Genomic DNA, 19,805 nt, shown 5'->3' with positions numbered 1-19,805 from the left:
TAAAGACCGGTGACACACTGGCTGCGTGGCGTTTCTGCTGTTTGTCACTTGCGTGACACCTGCTTCGCGTTCTCTGTGTCTTTTTAGTTTTTACACACCAGAATCGTGCCTGACGCGGCGCTGGCGCGCTGCTGCTACTGTAGGTGACATTGAGGGAGACCGCCGAGGCGCCGACAGACCAGGATCTTGTCTTCACTACAACAATATCTATTCTTCATGTTGAGCATAAATATAAAGCCTACTGATAAAGGACACCGTCAACAGTATTGACGGCAAAATAGACTATGTTTGACAGGTGCAGTATGCCAGTGTGTCACCGGCCTAAGGTTTTCAAAAGGCTTCACGCGAGGGTGAACATCACTACAACTAGGAAAAAAACGATTGTAATTCAAACGCAGTTCACGTCGGCATTTAAACAGACCTTTGCTCTTAATTCCGATCGGTCCAACGCAATAACGAAATCTGAGCAGGTCTAAAAACTGAAACTGTTGATGCTGCACTTTACACTTTGGAAAAGTTATATATATATATTTTTTAAATATGAGCAGGCCTACAAGCTGGGATTGGTAATGCTGCACTGTAATCATAGTTATTTATTTATATTTTTCATTATATTTTATTATATGATATTGGTTTGAGACTGAGAGTATTTTATTTAGTGGAGAACTTTGCAGCAGTATTTTATTTCTTATTCTTTTTTTATTTTATATATATTTTATTAAAAAGTATTAAAAAAAAATACAAATTGTAAACAAATTGTTTAAAAAAGTTTATAGTAATAAACAACCTGCAGTTTAATGTTTGCATTTCTTTCCCTTACTGTACCGAAAATGAACCGAACCGTGACTTTAAAACCGAGGTACGTACCGAACCGTGATTTTTGCGTATCGTTACACCCCTAGTGAATGCATTGATGTTAATGTCATGATGAAGAGTGGCCCTGTCGTAAAGGAGCCGCAGTGATGCAGGGCATCGCTCTGTACATCACATTACAGAACATATCGCTACGTTGAAAGTGTGTCTGTTTTCTGTTTTTCAGGCAAGAAAGTGTCTTGTCTGAATGCTGCACTTCGTTGGCGATTCTCTTGAGGAAAAGTAATAGGATATTTTTTGTATTACTTACATGCACTGTTCTCTCTCTGCTAGGGCAGTTGAAGGCCTCGTACATTTACAGAGCACAGCATTTTCTGGGTTTCTTTTCTTTAGTGCCAAATCTCCTGCTTTTAAGGTCCAGCCTTGGCTGGCTTTAGTCATGCATCTAGATGGAGAAAGAGTTCAGAGCTTCACCTTTCCTCAGGCAGAAGTGAGAAAATATGATTGTTTAATGTTAAAACATGTTTTTCTGGAAAGAGTGGATGATTGTCTTGATTGGCACGATTGCATGTAGACTGCACTCAGACTGCTAACTTTTAATTATCCCAGTGGTTTCAAAATGTTAATCTTGGACACTGGACATTTTTTTTATTTAATCCCACATTTCCATGCATTGGTGGTGGTTTGTGCTGGTGTATAACTGGCTACAATTGCACTGGTCTGAGCTTTTTTTGAAGAACTTTTGGTTTTTGTCAGAAGTTCTATACATTTCTTTGTGCAGAACTTATTTTTAAGGCGGGGATAAGTACTGAGTTTACTTTTAAGGTCTATTCACATATACAGTTGCATCTCAATAAATTGGAATGTCGTGTAATGTGCAGTAATTCAACTCCAATTGTGAAACTTGTTTATTAAATAAATTCAGTGCACACAGACTTAAGTAGTCTTTGGTTCTTTTAATTGTGATGACTTTCTCACATTTAACAAAAACCCACCAATCTCAACAAATTAGAATACTTAAGACCAATAAAAAAAAAAAAATGTTTGAGTTGTTGGCCTTCTGGGAAGTATGTTCATTTACTGTACATGTACTGTAAATGTACTCCTTTTGCTTTAATTACTGCCTCTATTTGGCGTGGCATGGAGGTGATCAGTTTGTGGCACTGCTGAGGTGTTATGAAAGCCCAGGTTTCTTTGACAGTGGCCTTCAGCTCATCTGCATAATTCGGTCTCTTGTCTCTCATTTTCCTCTTGACAACACCCCATAGATTCTCTTTGGGGTTCAGGGCTGATGAGTTTGCTGGCCAGTCAAGCACACCAACACCATGGTCATTTAACCAACTTTTGGTGCTTTTGGCAGAGTGGGCAGGTGCCAAATCCTGCTGGAAAATGAAATCAGCATCTTCAAAAAGCTGGTCAGCAGAAGGAAGCATGAAGTGCTACAAAATTTCTTGGTAAAAGCGTGCAGTGACTTTGGTTTTCAAAAAAACACAATGGACCAAAACCAGCAGATGACATTGCCAAATCATCACATACTGTGGAAACTTGACACTGGACTTTAAGCAATTTGGGTTATGAGTTTCTCCACCCTTCTTCCAGGCTCTAGTACCTTGGTTTCCAGATCAAATACAAAACTTGTTCTCATCTGAAAAGCGGAATTTGGACCACTGGGCAACAGTCCAGTTCTTCTCCTTAGCCCGGGTAAGATGCCTCTGACGTTTTCTGTGGTTCAGGAGTGGCTTAACAAGAGGAATACGAGAACTGTAGCCAAATTTCTTGACAGGTCTGTGTGTGGTGGCCCTTGATGCCTTGACTCCAGCCTCAGTGCATTCCTTGTGAAGTTCACTCAAATTCTTGAATCGATTTTGCTTGACAAACCTCATAAGGCTGTGGTTCTCTCAGTTGGTTGTGCATCTTTTTCTTCTACAGTTTTTCCTTCCACTCAACCTTCTGTTAACATGTTTGGATACAGCACTCTGTGAATAGCCAGCTTCTATGGCAATGAATGTTTGTGGCTTACCCTCCTTGTGAAGGGTGTCAATTATAGTCTTCTGGACAACTGTCAGATCAGCAGTCTTCCCCATGATTGTGTAGCCTAGTGAAACAAACTGAGAGACCATTTTGAAGGCTCAGGAAAACTTTGCAGGTGTTTTGAGTTGATTAGCTGATTAGCATGTCACCATATTCTAATTTGTTGAGAGAGTGAATTGGTGGGTTTTTATTAAATGATAGCCAAAATCATCACAATTAAAAGAACCAAAGACTTTAACTACTTCAGTCTGTGTGCAATGAATCTATTTAATACACAAGTTTCACAATTTGAGTTGAATTACTGAAATAAATTAACGTTTCCATGACATTCTAATTTATTGAGATGCACCTGTACTTATACTTACACACACACACACACACACACACACACACACACACACACACCGGCTGAATGTCCATCCCCAAAGAAAGCCTCCCAAGTAAGAATATTCAAATCCCATCAACCAGTAGCACACTATTTATTGTTGTGGCTTCATAAAAGGGCATTTCAAATAGACAAAAGTAACATAAGCCATAGCAGCAGTGAACGGAAATGAGCCATTCTCAGTGTGAATCTTTTCGGTGCAAAAAATCCCTGCAGTCAAAAGCCCCTCTTTAGACACAGTCAGCTGCCTACTACTGTCAGGCCTTTATTAGGACTGCACTTGTTATTAGACACAGTGTTCCTGTCTTCACTTGTCCTCTCTTTAATCTTTTCTTGTCTTCTCTTGATTGCCTTCTCATACAGAAGCGTCTTCCGTAACAGAATGTTCCGGATGTTCCACTCGCTGTGCGTGTGTGATGGATACAGGGAAAAAGTTATGATGTAATTTGATGTTTTACTGTATATTACATCAGGAGGGATTGCCAGAAAATATCACTCTGACAAAGCACTCATAACCTAGGTGTGTGTGAATTTGAGAGAGAGCCGAAATCTCAGAAAATCTTTGTCTTTTCCTGCATAAAAGATGGAGCTGTCAGAATTGGGTCTTGGATGCAAAAAGGCTGCAGTCATGTGTCATTTGCAGCAGATATTTTAGGGATAAACTATCACCATTGGAGACTCTCCATCTTCTGGCACAGGCAGGAGAGTGACGGCCATTTGTGCTGTAAGGTGGACGGTTTGGATGTGGATGCATGCATATCCTGGGAAGACATGGTTTTCTGAAGATAGCGTGGCAAAAACAAGGATTCTTTTTGTTCATCCACTTTTAGTTGAATATGAACAAAGGAAATGGGAACTAATGGCATTTAGGCATTTTTCAGTTAAAGTAAAAATACCTGTCATTATTTTATTTACTATGGAAGGTCTGGATTGTTTCTTCAGGTGTCAGCCTGGTACAAGAGTAGCGTTATTTTTGACAACCCCTTGCAGCCTGGATATAAAATATCTCTGTTCTTTTCCTGTCATGTTCTAAGTCTCCTGTGAAGAACTGTGATATTGGGAACCGAAAGGGGAAGAATGAGCGAGTGAGCAAGTAAGTGTGTTGGTTCTCTCCTTGGGAACTCTGTTGCAGTCTCCTCACAGAAATCACTGAATATTTCAGCAGCTGTAATTGTGGCTGAGGAATACTGAGGTGCTTTCTGATCTTCTGCTCATCTAAATATCTCAGCAGAAACACACACACTTTATCTCCTGCTAACACTCTGAACTGCACTGGAGATATAAGTGTGCCATATACAAGGGCAGCTTTGTACTATAGGGGAATGCACCATTTCTTTGGGTTGAGCATCTAAATTACATTCTAATCCTGTTTGATGAGTCCATAAGTAAACTATTAAATTCCTTTTTAATGCATATTTATTCTTATATATAGTAATTTTAAATGTGTATTTGTTTTACATTTTTTTTTTATTTGTTTTACATTACATGTATTCTCTATATTGCTTTGTTTTCGATTAGATACAAGGGAATTCTGGTGAACGTGTTCTTTATTTACTTTTCTGTTCTCTTACGAGAGCTCTCTCGTACTGCGTCTTAGCTAAGACGCTACGGGAAAAGTCTCTTTTCACGAAATACTGAAGCAAAAAATTATCCTTAATTTTGTATTTTTGTAAAGCGCATTTGCAGCAGTACACAGCCATAGGCGAGACGGCTCGCTCGCTCACTGGCTTGTTCTGCGGCAACTGCACAGCCTATCGAGCGCAGGCTGATGCAACATCAGACCAATAAGGTCACTTAAGGACCTTCTTGCCACTTCCCGCCGAAACGGGTGTGGCCCAACCTATAAAAGGAGCTCGAAAAGGCTGACTCACCTGATTTTTCATCTCTTCAGCGAAGCTCACGCATCGCTGGATCACGAGGAAGCAAGCGCCGTCTGGAAGAGCATATCAGCAGGACGAGCCATCCTGAAGCCGCTGGCACCGCCGCCTTCCACTGCCGTTCCTGCTGCGCTATCCGGCGCCCATATCCTTTATAATCCTTGTTCTGTGATAATCTGTGTGTGTGTTCGCCCTGCGACGCACATTCACAAAAGAGCTGCGTCTTTTTAAAGATGCCTTCGTGCGGCTCGTGCAGAACCCCGCTCAGCGAAGGAGATCGTCATGTCATCTGCGTCTCCTGTCTGGGTGAAGACCATGCAGCGCTCGCGCTCGCTGATGGCGGATGTCCTCATTGCGAGCTGATGCCTATGGTGACTCTGAGGACTCGCCTGGCATCCTTCTCGAAGCCTGCATCATCCGCTGCGCCGCAGCGCCGTAAGAAGCGCCGCTCGCAGCGCCTACCAGAACCGCCTCCAGCTCGGCCGAGCTCGCCGGTTCCCTCCGCTTCGCCGGTCTCCCCTGCATCGCTTCCCGATGCTCAGTGTCCGCTGCTTGCCGACGCGTCATCGGAGGAAGTGGATCTCAGGCCCGCGTCGGAGGAAGAAGACACGTGCTCTCTGCTTGCTTCGGGCAGTGAGGGTTGGACGAGCTCCGTGGATCTCGCGCCAGCTGCTCAGAGGCCCAGCAGACGGGGGGATATCGATAAGGAGCTGATGCGTGTACTCTCGTTGGCCGCGGCGAGCCTCGGCCTCGAGTGGTCTGCACCAGCGCCCCCTTCGCGTTCCCGGCTGGATGGTAGCTATCTTCTGGATGAGCGCTCTTCCTCAAGCTCAAAACACGCCCCTTTTCTTCCTGAGCTTCACGAAGAAGTGGCGAAGGCTTGGGACGCTCCATTCTCGGCGAGAATCCGCTCATCTGTTTCGCCAGCATTCTCCACACTGGACGGTGCTAAGAACAGAGGCTACCTGTCACTTCCGCCGGTGGAACAGGCTATAGCAGCGCACCTTTGCCCGCCCTCTGCTGGACGGCGGACTAAGGCGGCGTTGCCATCCAAAGCCTGCCGCATGACGTCATCGCTGCTCACACGGATATTCTCTGCTGCCGGGCAGGCTGCGTCTGCGTTACACACCATGGCGACGCTACAGATTTTCCAGGGCGATCTTCTCCGCAAGCTGGATGAGATGGGACCTGAAGCGATCTGTCTCGCGGATCTGAGGAGTGCTTCGGATCTCTCCCTCCGCGCTACTAAGTCCGCTGCACAGGCCATGGGACGGGTTATGGCTTCCGCTACGGTGGCTGAGAGGCATTTGTGGCTGACGCTTTCTGACATCAAGGAGTCTGAGCGCGCTGCGTTTCTTGACGCTCCGCTAACTCCTGCCGGCCTCTTTGGATCTTCCGTCAACGAGTTTGTGGAGAGATTCGCCGAGGACCAGAAAGCTTCACAGGCGTTCAAGCACTTCTTGCCGAAGCGCTCCAGTTCTGCAGCTAGCCGCTCTAGACCGGCCCCACAGAGCTCTCAGTCACGCCCACCGCCTCCTGCTGCGCCATCACGACAGCGTCAGCAACGCAGCTCGGGACCCCGTTCTCGCTCTTCGAGCCGTCGCCCCGCGCCGCGGGAGCCGCGGCAGAGGATTGCGGTGAAGCCAGAAGCCCCGAAAGCATCCTAGCACTGCTGGGAAAACGCCGGTGTTCGAGTTCCGCTGCGGCCGAGCTCTCACCCAAGCGCGCCGCTGTTGCAGTTCCAAGAGTTGCGACTGCCTCAGTGTCTTCTGCAATGCGCAAGCCTGCACGAGTGCCCGCTTGCCTGCACACAAAAGCCGTTATCACGGCTACCCAGATGTTTCACAAAAACAGCGTTTTTTCTGGTGTCCCGGCCACGGCCGATGGTGCTATAAATGTTGTGACGATGCCCACTCCTCAGTGCCCATCTCCACATGTAAGCACAGCCCTACACACAGGGCCTGCGCTCATAATGTCGACTCAAGTCGGTCGCGCACACTACATAGTAAACGTGCCCACCCCTCAGTGCCCACAATTACTATGTCACACGCGTCATGCGGTTTCTGTAAAAACGAAACCCGTGCACGCTCGTCCGGCCACGGCCGATGGTGCTTTAAATGCAGTGACGATGCCCACTACCCAGTGCCCATCCCCGCATGTAAGCACAGCCCTGCACACAGGGCGGGCGCACATAAGATCGACACAGATCGGTCGAGCGCGCCGCATAGTAAACGTGCCCACTTCCCAGTGCCCACATACACTATGTCACTTACGGCGCGGGGCTTCTGTAAAAACGAGGCCCGTGCACGTACATTCTGCACAGGCAGACGGCGAGTTGGAAGTGGTAAAAGTGCACACATGCAGCCCACGGTTACTCGCAGATATATTGAGTCCCATGGGACCCGCTCAGCCTCCCTCCAGTCGGTTAAGCGCCGGAACGGGGTCGAGGATGAGCGATCTGCCCGCTGTGATCAGCGCGCTCCCCGCCTCAGATGCACAGCACACTCGAGCGCCGCCGTTGCCCAGTCAACAGAGCGCGTGTCACATCCAGCCCTTAGCCATTCATGCAGATGCATGGTCAGCGCTTCCAGGGGTTTCGGATTGGGTGCTAGGCATTATAAAGAGAGGCTACTCGCTACAGTTTTCTCGACGCCCACCGCGCTTCTCAGCGCGCGTCGAAACTACGGTCAAAACAGAAGTAGCACACATACTTCGGGCCGAAATATCAAAACTGTTGAGCAAAGGGGCTGTAGAGCCTGTGTCTCAAGCTCAAAGCGAGGGGGGGCTGTACAGCAGATACTTTCTGGTGCCCAAGAGAGACGGGGGTCTCAGGCCCATACTGGATCTAAGGCAGCTGAACAAGGCATTGATGAAACGCAGTTTCAAAATGCTCACGACCAGGAAGCTCCTCGCGCAGATTCGCGGAGGGGACTGGTTTATGTCAATAGATCTGAAGGACGCGTATTTTCAAATACAGATAGCGTCAAACCACAGGCGGTTTTTGAGATTCGCCTTCGAGGGCCAGGCATACCAGTTTGCAGTCCTGCCATTCGGCTTGTCCGTAGCTCCTCGTACGTTTACGAGGTGCATGGATGCAGCGCTCGCTCCTCTCAGACTCAGAGGCATACAAGTGCTGAATTATTTGGACGACTGGCTGGTTCTGGCCCAATCACGAGCGGAGCTCGTGGACCACAGGGCTGTTTTACTCGATCACCTCGAGAAGCTCGGCCTCAGTGTCAATTGGGCGAAGAGTTCGCTGAACCCCAGTCAGACGATCCTGTTTCTGGGTATAGTTCTGGACTCGTGTTCCATGACGGCGCGACTGTCACCACAGCGCATTCAGCGCGCAGCGAGTTCTTTCCGCTGCGGCGCGACTGTGTCGCTCAAACACTGTCAAAGGATGCTGGGTCTCATGGCCTCAGCATCTCTGGTTCTGCGGCTGGGCCTGCTCCGCATGCGCCCCCTGCAGTTCTGGCTGAAGGCTCGGGTGCCGCGCAGAGCGTGGGCGTCTGGCCAGCTGCATTTCAAGGTCGATCAGAGCTGTGTTGCGGCTCTAGCACCTTGGACAGCGAACGGCTGGTACCGATCAGGTGTAAGCCTGGGGACTTCCCCGAGTGTGAAAATGGTGTCGACGGACGCCTCCACTTCGGGATGGGGAGCGCTGCTCGAAGGCAGACCGTCCTTTGGCCTATGGTCAGAACGGGAAAAGCTCCATCATATCAACTGCCTGGAAATGCTGGCAGTGGAGAATGCGCTGACGCGCTTTTGTCCCCATATCAAGGATCACCACGTCGTAGTCCGTTCAAACAACATGTCCGTGGTGTCCTACATAAATCGCCAGGGCGGTCTCGGGTCCCGAAACCTGTACAGGCTGACGGAACGCCTCCTGATTTGGGCTCAACGCAACGTGCGCTCGCTGAGAGCGGTGCATGTGCCTGGACTGCAGAATCTGGGTCCAGACAGGCTGTCCAGAGGCAATGTCCCTACGGGCGAATGGTCTCTACACCCGCAAACAGTTCGGCTGTTGTGGGAGAGATTTGGCATGGCGGAGGTGGACCTCTTTGCGTCCCACGAAAACGCTCACTGCCCCGCATTCTTTTCCAAGAACGAAAGCGCGCTGTCACGGAAATGGCCGTGCTGCCCGCTTTATGCGTTCCCTCCCGTCTCCCTCCTTCCGCAGGTGATAGAACGGGTGAGAGAAACGAGATGTTCAATACTGCTTGTGGCACCTCTTTGGAAGAACCAACCATGGTTCCCAGATTTGATGCAATTAGCAGATGTCGCCCCATGGCCGGTACCGTTGAGGAGAGATCTCCTCTCGCAGGCCAGGGGCTCGATTTGGCACCCTCAACCGGAGTTGTGGTCCCTCCATGTATGGGCACTCAACGGTTACCCGCTGATCTCGCAGTGGGAGTGCTAAATACCATCACTCAGGCTAGAGCTCCGTCGACACGACGTCTGTATGCCTCGAAGTGGTCGGTGTTCTCCAGCTGGTGCACAGCTCGAGGTTATTCACCCCTTAGTTGTGAGGTGACGGAGGTCCTCTCCTTCCTACAGGAGCTGTTGGATAAGGGCAGAGCCCCATCCACGCTCAAAGTTTATGTGGCGGCCATCGCGGCGTTTTCTGAAACGGCGTCCGGTCAGTCAATAGGAAGGAACGATTTAGTCATCCGGTTCCTCAGAGGAGCTAGGAGGCTGAATCCTCCCAGACCTCCTTCAGTCCCTATGTGGGACCTCGCGGCGGTTTTGGAGGCCTTGAAGGGTCCCCCTTTTGAGCCTATCCAATCGGTTAGCCTTCAGCATCTGTCGTTCAAGACAGTATTCTTGTTGGCTCTCGCTTCTGTGAAGCGTGTGGGTGATTTGCACGCGCTCTCGGTGAGCCAGTCGTGCTTGGAGTTTGGGCCCAATGACTCAAGGGTCATACTCAAACCTAGGCACGGTTATGTGCCGAAATCCCTCAACACACCGTTTCGGGCTCAGGTTATTGCCCTGTCCGCCCTGCCGGTGTCAGGGGAGGATGGAGACTCGAGTCTTCTTTGCCCTGTCAGGGTTTTAAGAGCTTATGTGTCTCGCTCTGCTGCCTTTCGGCAGACGGAGCAGCTATTTGTCTCATTCGGTGGACGTTCCAAAGGAATGGCTGTTTCGAGACAGACTCTATCCAGATGGATAGTTGACGCCATAGCGTTAGCTTACGCTTCCAGGGGCCTTCAGTGCCCGTTGGGCGTCAGAGCACACTCCACAAGAGGCGTCGCCTCATCGTGGGCGTGGTCTACTGGGATCTCCTTGCAGGATATATGTATGGCGGCGGGTTGGGCCTCGCCGTCTACATTTATCAGGTTCTATAACCTGGAGGTTCCCGCCTTGCAAGCAAGGCTGCTGTCGGTATAGAAGAATCAGGGCCCTGAGGGGAATTCTGAATTCATGAGCGCTAGGCGCTGCCGACTGTTATATGGGCAGTATTGCGTAAGACCCGCATTGCCACATTGGTCAGGCCTTGCCTCGGCTGTGTGATGTCATATTGCCGCATCTACGGATGCTGCTAGATATGGGACGGAGGGTTTTTCCCCCTTTTTTCTGTCCCGGACTCTCTGTGAGTCCCTCAGGTGACTGTGCACTGTATATCCTGGGCGTTGCTTCAGGTTTATCGGTGTGTGATCCCTGCGCGCACGGCGTTTTACATCGGGTTCCCGTAGCGTCTTAGCTAAGACGCAGTACGAGAGAGCTCTTGTAAGAGAACGTACTCGGTTACTAAACGTAACCTCGGTTCTCTCTAGAAGAGCGAGCGAGTACTGCGTTCTCTGCCGTGCGTATGATTCACTCTGGTTCGCTTCGGCGATGAAATAAATCAGGTGAGTCAGCCTTTTCGAGCTCCTTTTATAGGTTGGGCCACACCCGTTTCGGCGGGAAGTGGCAAGAAGGGCGCGAAGCGCCCTTATTGGTCTGATGTTGCATCAGCCTGCGCTCGATAGGCTGTGCAGTTGCCGCAGAACAAGCCAGTGAGCGAGCGAGCCGTCTCGCCTATGGCTGTGTACTGCTGCAAATGCGCTTTACAAAAATACAAAATTAAGGATAATTTTTTGCTTCAGTATTTCGTGAAAAGAGACTTTTCCCGTAGCGTCTTAGCTAAGACGCAGTACTCGTTCGCTCTTCTAGAGAGAACCGAGGTTACGTTTAGTAACCGAGTACGTTTTATGCAAAAAAATTGCATTGACACATCCAATCTAGGATCAAATATCTCACTGTCGGAATTGATCACAGTCAGCCTAATTGGCACAGACTGATCCTGGAACAGGTTTCTAATATTTTATTTTATTTTATTTTTCTTCCATCTCGTCAGTGCAGTTCTTTGGTCTGAGTAAATATTTTCATTGCATAACACGTACCAAACAAAAAACATTGCAAACATTTTCTTGAAACGGACATCTATGCATGCTCTGTGACATCTCTGAATCAGCGAGGCTAACAATTGTTCTGTCCTAATTGAGGAAGTCAGGGTTGAGCAGGTTTGAACTGCTGTGTTTTGTTCAGTATGCGTATCAAAGCCCTGTGCCCTGTGGTGAAACGTCATTTTTCAGGGGCACGGAAAGAGACATTGACTGTTAGAAGTCATTACGTCTGTTCAAGAGAAAATCACTTATACACAGCTCCTTTCATTGAGAGCTGCTAGGAAACAGAAGAAAAAAAAACATTTCGAGCCATTTTTATCATAACCTTGGAACTTTTTATAAATAGGGCTTCAAATTTTTCTCCTTCCAAGGTGTTTGATGAGTGGCTATAGCAGCCGTTCTGTAGATAATGTTTATACGCAGATCTGTATAAACTGATTTCTTTAACAGAGAGGTCAAGGCTTGATAGGCCGGTTTTATTGAAAGCCGATAAAGACGGTATTTGACTGTCAAGGTGCAATTTTTAAGGTGACTCTGTGCTTTTGAGACCAGCATTCTGATCTGCTCACTTGAGACAGAGAGACAGGTTAGTTCCTAATAGTTTTGTTTCTCATGTGGTGTTGCTCTTATGTGCTCTTCAACCAGTTTACAAATGTCCATCTCCTAAAACACTCCGGTTATTGTCAGAAATTGTGTTCTGCCTTTGACCAGATCGAATGTCCTGGACAATTTAAAGGCTAATTTTGAGACTATTTACTGAGAATTACCAAATAATTTAGATGTTTGTCATTTTTTTATGATAACAAGTGATGACCTTTTTTATTTTATAATTTTTATCATCTTCTTAATATAATTTTTTTTGTGTTATGATTCATTCAGTGCAGAATTACATAATCATTTGTTTTGTTGTGTAAGGCTAATAAGCAAAGCCATGCTATGTTTTCTGTGCTTGAGGTTCAGTTTTGTTTGTTAATGGTGCAGTCGACAATTTTACAAAGAGCACTGCGAGACAAAGGTCTGCAAGTAGCCATTTTACAGATTTTTGCAATGTTCGATAATTTTTTTTCCCATCTCCAATTAATAGAGCCATAAATTTAATCAACTTAAATTAAAATAAAATGATAGTAAGCTCACATTTTCACAAGCTTTTCTGATAGATGAAAAATGTATGATGTTTATTCACTTTTTAATTGTTTCATTATAACAATAGTTGGTCATGAGCAGAAACGTACTTTTTAAAAATTTTCTAATAGTTTTCTATATAAAAAAAAAAAGAAATATATATATATATATACTCTCTTTATGAAACATTGTAATGCATTATGGAAGTATTTTTGAATGTTGCACAAAAAATTGTTGAATAATCAAACCAAGCAAAAAGGTGAGCATTTAATGCAAAATGGACATGCACAGGGGATTTCCTTTTTTTTTTCTAAGCTCACCCTCACTGTGTTTGTGTGTGCAGGTATCGAGTGTCCCCGAGGGTCTCGAAACATGCCAGGTGGGATGCAGGTGGCAGAGCCGTACAGTGAGGAAGCCACGATTTTCACCAAAGAGCTAGTTCTTCAGAGAGAGGTAAGGCCTCTTCATATCTGCTCATATCTGTCATTTATAGCCTGTTTCTGTCACTTTAGTCTCCACAAGCTTTTTCTGGAAATTACATTTCTGTAGTTGACATGACAGTGCCTGCGATGTTTGGTCTCCACGGTCATTTTGTGACAACTATCTGCACATTTTTATTCTTGATCTGACTCTTTACTGCTGTCTTCACTAGAGATACTCATACACCCATTGCAAACGAGCTTGCCTATTTCAGTCTCCATTCAGAGAATGGCTATCTGGATGTTTCGGTTACCCTGTGAATAATGGTCACAGAAATTGCATGTCCAAATTGAGGAACCGCAGATGTGATGATTCAATCACATGATTGCACACTATTGTTACCTTGTCCTGGGGGTGCTTGATGCTGTGCGAGTGCCGTTTCCATTAATGTTGTGTGAATGAGACTGGCAGTGCAGTCGGGCCTAATGAGAGGAGCTTTTTTAAGAGCCTAACTTTAACCTGCACTTTACAGAGAGACTAGACACAGGAATCTACTGAGAATTACAAAAGCACCAGGAAGCAGGGAAAATAAAAAAAGATATGGAGTCCTAATGATCTCCATCGCCCACAGTGAAACAAAGCCTTGGCTGTTATGGGAAACAGACATTCTTGTGGGCTGTGATCCACTCAAAGTGTGAAGCGTCATTTGTGTTTCGGAGTACCAGTCCATCTTTATGGACCGTAGATGTTGGACCTGCAATCATACATTTGTGTGCTTTTAAGATTGCAGGTTTCAAGCTTTGTTTTCTACAGTGAATGAAATTTAATGCTCAGCTCAGAAATGTTCTTTTAAAATGTAATAAATATAAATATTTCTAGCTTATATGGCTACTATAAATTTTTCAAATTTTCATAAGACAGAAATATTTATATTCAAGGTGTTTTTTTGCCATCACAAATAACAATTTCTACAGTGAATCCTGAATATATAATATTATATTTAAAATATAATGTGTATAGAAAAATGTTCTTACCATTACCTTTCAGTGTTTTTGATAATAATATAAAATATATTTTATGAATATAAAATAGTAGATTCTAATTTGTGGTTCAATGTATTTACTGTTTTTTTATATTTTGTTTTATATAATCTATTAAAATATATAATATTAAAAAGGAAAGATTTATGAAATGTATAGTCCAAATTGTGCGGGAACCATGTCAAGTAATAATGCATTTAACAACATGATAAAACTGATGTTCTCATCAAAAGAATTTCATCATTCTTTAAAAAAAACTAAATAAATAAAAAATAATAAATTATACTTCAATTACATTTTGTTGGATGCCAAGTGATAAAATAATCCACCTTGTACCCAAATAACAAATCAGACTAATCTGCACAATATTTCAGGCTTTGTGTGAAGGAGTGCAAAGAACATCAGTGCTTTTCTTTTCCTTTCATTTTTTTATTTTTTTTGTCCCACTCTCCATACATGCATCTGTGTGTGCCATGGAGGGCTGTTGTGTTTATATTGCCCACTTTAAGATGCATCCTGAAAGATGTTCCTCTCAATCTGGCTCTAATCTCTCATGATCTGAAGCAAATAATTAAACTGGCATGACAGGCTGCATGTTTTTTCCACACACCTCTCCTGCTTTTGAGGTTTCCACTAAGTGGAATTAAGACTGTATAGCTTTAGATTTCCTAAAGCACACATTGCAAGCTGCTACAGAAAGAACGAAAGCATCTGTGAGCGTTTATGCTTTGATATGGTTGATTTAATATAGAAATTAATCAAAATTTGTCAGTTTAAATCTTTTGATGTGGACGAGGAGTATCCTCCCTCCTGACCTAAGAGGCTTATATACATATATATACACATATATACACATATACATATACATATATATATATATCTCATTAATTAAAATGTTTTCATTATTCTGTTTGGTATGTAATGTGAAGCTGTTTTAAAACGAATGACACACTTATTGAATTGCAATGCATAATCTTACACTTTTTTTGCATCCATCCAGTTCCTTTATAAAAAGAGGAATGAAATTATATTTAATTAGGCATAAGGATGAAATAATTATCGCATGATTTATTCAAATATAATTTCCAGCAAAACAAACTGTATTTGGTTTTATGTTCGTACTGTTATATAAAACTGTTCACACTGTGGCATAAGAGTGTGTTCTGCAGTACACTTACACACGGTTTGCATGGGTAAAGATACACTTTCTTTTTTGTTGAACTTGATGAGAAATAATAGATTTGGTTTATTTCTTTCTCTTCTTGTCCATCTCTTGCTTTACTGGAGTAGGGCAGAGGTGTGTGTGTGTGTGTGTGTGTGTGTGTGTGTGTGTGTGTGTGCATTCATGGGAAAGAGGCCTGCTGATGGCAGCACATGCAGAAACTCAAGCATGGCAGCTTGGAGTAAGCGAGCTGCTCGGACATAGTCGTCACTCATCCTCACGCGTGCCACCCCAGCTGCCTCTCACAGATCGTTCAAACTCAACAAATGACTTTTTTGTTCAAAACTGCTATGTCTTACATACACCCCGGTATCTCAGTCTGAGTGTGTCAAAGTGTAATTAGTCTCGCTTATGCACATGGTCTGTGAGTCTTTGGCACTTGAGTGATTTATGTCTGGTTATGTTATCATATGCATCTCTGTGATGTCCACTTGTTCAAACTTTAATTTTCCCATTCTCATATGAAAATAAAGCCATGTTACCAGGTTTGACCAGCTGTGCTTAAGTTAAAACTTGACACCGTTGTGGTGTAAATGATCACTAAGACAGTATTGTTGTTTATTATTATAATTGTATTATACTATTTTCAATTAGCTTTGACTGGTTAAGTTTGAACCCTCAACAAGGTAAACTAAAATGCACACTTTATATCATATATGACTACACTTTACAGAGAGCTTACAACCTTCTAGCTAAGTCTTGCTTTGCAACATTTAGTATGTGGGAAACAGAAGCATGGCTCTGTCTCAGTGTAAACTTTACATTCTTATTTAATTAAGTTTAACAAATGGCTGGTGCAACTCTACACAAAATACTATGGAGGCTTTGATGTGGAGACTTTTGACTTATGCCTGTAAGCAACTGCTTCGCAACACTCTGGCAACCACCTACTGTATACAACCCTCATCGTGTTGCCGAGTTTTGCACGGGTAAACAGCAATGTGGAGTTCTGCCATTACATGAGCCACACATCCCAATATCATTACTTAAGTTTATCTCTGTTTCCATCTCTGCATCTGTCTCGCTTTCTCTAATTTGTTCTGTGTTGCTGATCAGTGTAGCCAACAATCTCTCTCTCTCTCTCTCTCTCTCTCTCTCTCTCTCTCTCTCTCTCTCTCTCTCTCTCGCTGAATAATTAATGGTGTGTTTGACAGGCAGGACACACTATTGGCGGCTGAGCTCCTCTGGGAGAGCTGCTGTGGTCGAGTCGCATTAGAGATTTCTCCTCACCACACACATGCTCAAACTGTAGCATGTCATAAACTCTGCCGGTGGCCAACCGAATGTGGCCATTCATACATATTTGAAGTACGGCAGTCATGGGATTTTCAGATTTTTGCTCTGTTTGTCATGCTGTCGTGATTTTTAAGTATTAATGTGCTGGAACTGAGTTCATAAGAATGAGATTTGTCTCTGTACTTATAAATTTGGTTCCACATGATTCTCATATTTTCTCCAGCTGCTTTTCCAGCATGGTCTGAAGTCTTTTGTGAATGCACATTATTTTTAGATTAATAAATGCAGCTATTGAAAGTGATTTCAGCCCTGTGCAAGATTTTAGGGTTGAGCCGGATTTTAAATGAGGTGAAAATTGAATCTGAAAGCAAATATTAAAAGGTCTCTGAACTCACTGATCTGATAACAGTATCGTGTGTATTAGTAATTGTAAAGCGCTGCATTTGTTTCTGTTCTTCAATGATCACAAGAATGGAGTAATAATCCAGTCCTCCTGAGTATTTCTCCTTCTCTCTGTCTGTATCTTAAAGGCCACCGATTGTGTTTCCCTGCAGCCTGGCTATGAGTGTAACCAGTTTGACCGCAAGCATTTGATGTAGTCATTTCCATCTTAGCTCTTTCTGCACATTGAATTCTGTTGCTTTGTTTAAATTATTAATTAAGCCCAAAGTAAAACTTTTGTCGCCCTCATGTCGTCAAGCGAAACACTAAAGAATGTGCTGTCAGCTGTGGTGGTCAGAATATCACTGTAACGCAGTTTACAGTTTACAAAATAAACAAAAAACAGCGCGACAGCCCCTCGCAGACGACTGCCGCGCACAAAACACAAAATAAAATCCAGACCTGGTCCTCTCTCGTCCTTCACTGTCGTTATTCCTCCCTTTATTCTTCTGGAGCTCCTCCGTGGGACTCGAGACCGGCGAGTGGTGCAGGTGTCGCTCATTTCCAATTACTCCACCGGCCTCGACCCATTCCCACGGCTCTTGGCCCCGCCCCAATCGTCACATTCAACATTATATTTTGCAGTCCCAGAATTATGGGATGACACATTGGAGCCTGTAAATTGTACTTGTAATTTTGTAACTATACATTTTATGTACTGTATAATGTTAATATACCAGTCTACCTGAGCTACCAAATTGTGCTTTTTACTGTAAAATGTATACCCTAAAATAACCTTAAAACAGTGGTTTTCAACCTGTGGGCCAAAAATAAATATTAAAATGTAACTATGCTTCCACTATATGAGCTCGCTGTTTGGTTTAAGAATAAACCGCCAATTTATATGCTACAGAACAACAGAGGTTGTGCCAAGCGGTGCCAGCCCGACTTATTTTCTGTTCATTGCCAGTTCATTCAATAAAGACAGTTAACAATCTAGCTTCTGAGTACTAAGCTATTAACCCAACAATAGCGGGGTCAGTTAATATTTTTGCTGTGGGCTGCGCAAACATATGTATTTGGTTGTCTGGGCCGCGAGTTGAAAAAGGTTGGGAACCACTGCCTTAAAGTATCTTAAAATAACCACCATAATAAAACAAGTGGTTCACTGGGTCATACAAACGGAAGACAAAACAGGATCCATCAGGATACCAGACTACAGTAAAATAATGCAATAAACATAAACTAAATAACAAAATTTAACAGAGCACTCTTAATTCACATTAACAAAAATTAAGAAAATCATGTTTCATATAATTTTGTGTAATGTCACTGTAAAAAAAAAAAAAATACTTTTCTGTAAATGTATTTTATTTATTTTTTTAAACATTATTACAACCAATTACTTAACTGGGTGGGTTGGTTAAATACTTTTCATGGATATTTATAACTGCTTTTCCATACCCTACAGTTAGATTTACCAAAATGCACCACAAAAATACCATAAATGCAATTGGTATGACTCGCATCCTTTTAAGACAAGACAAAGGTATTCTATAGTGCACCTGAATATTTCATTTCTTTGAAACTCATATCAAGGATATCTGAAGCAGAATCAAGGGACATTAGCAGAACAGAGTGGAGTTTATTGATGCTTTTAACTTCTGTTTGTGAGCGTGATTATGTGGATCTCGGTGTGCTCTCTGCAGTTCAGACTGATATCTGCTTCAATCTGTAGTCGTTTCTTCTGCTCTCTGCCAATCTTTCAGTTAAACTCTTTCCTCTTTTTTTTCTTATTTTATTTGAGAGAAAGCTTTTAAGAGCTTCTGTTCTGTGAACAACTCGGATTCTTTTGTGTTTCCCTCCCCTCATGTTTTGCTTTTACCTCATCTCTCTCTCAGTGCCTCAGTCTGAGAGTTTTAGGCACATCTCTTCCCTGGTGTGAATGAACTTGCCATTTTTAAGTACCCGCTTTGTTCATTTGTCCTTCGCTTCCTTTTCCCCTCCCTCTCTCACTAGTTTCTTTTCATGCTTTTGTTTGTCTGTTCATGCATTGGCTCAGTGTTCACTGTATGAGAAGTTTGCAGGGTTTTTCAAAGTCGCTAGTTTGTTGCTAAGTGACTGGATGGCGAGAGAGAGACTGAAAGGAAGAGATGTGTTCACTCTTGGCTCTCTGCTGAGTGAAAGCCTCTCTCTCTCTCTCTCTCTCTCTCTCTCTCTCTCTCTCTATCTCTCTCTCTCTCTCTCTCTCTCTCTCTCTCTCTGACCCCCTTGTGAGGGTGACATTTTGTCCTCTTTTGAATTGAGGACTCTAATAAAGAAGCTTAAAATCTTGCTCACAATTTCTCACTTTTGCTTCGTGCTTAGCAGATTTTTTTAGTTTGTTCCTTTTAGTTTTCCTTTTTCTATGAGATGTCCTCTTAATTTAAGTTTTTATTTTTGTTTGTTTGTTTAATTTGTTAATTTTTTTATTCTTTCAGTTTTCATTTTAGGCTAACTTAGTCATTTATGTACTTTTTAATTTTTTTTTAAGAATATTTTTATTTAGATTTAATTTTAGTAATTTTAGTACTATCTTTTAGTTCTTTTTCATTCAAGTTAGTTTTTTATTGTATATTTAGATAATTTTATAATTTTACTTATACTTTTACTTAACAGTGATCATTTTGAGTGTAGCAACACTCAATATATATATATATATATATATATATATATATATGTGTGTGTGTGTGTGTGTGTGTGTGTGTGTGTACACATTTATTTATTTACCTGAAATTACATGGGGTAAAATAATGTTTAACGTGGACCATAAAATTGACTAAAATATGAAATAATGTTGATGTCTATGGAAATACAGTTATGCCAATATGGAGTCTGTGTGGGGAAATTGCA

At 43.6% G+C, this 19,805-nt stretch overlaps 1 protein-coding gene across 1 annotated transcript in view; it reads left to right on the top strand.

Annotated features, from left to right (window-relative positions):
- The window catches only part of LOC132098986 (staphylococcal nuclease domain-containing protein 1-like), a 180,994-nt gene that overhangs the window by 57,090 nt on the left and 104,099 nt on the right, over positions 1-19,805 (top strand). The window contains exon 16 of the mRNA XM_059505323.1: positions 12,958-13,067. Coding sequence (XP_059361306.1) covers positions 12,958-13,067 — 110 coding nt within the window. The remainder of the gene's footprint in view (positions 1-12,957; positions 13,068-19,805) is intronic.

Source organism: Carassius carassius, chromosome 22, assembly GCF_963082965.1.
Source record: "Carassius carassius chromosome 22, fCarCar2.1, whole genome shotgun sequence".
NCBI lineage: Eukaryota > Metazoa > Chordata > Actinopteri > Cypriniformes > Cyprinidae > Carassius > Carassius carassius.
This window is presented reverse-complemented; position numbering and strand designations above follow the sequence as displayed.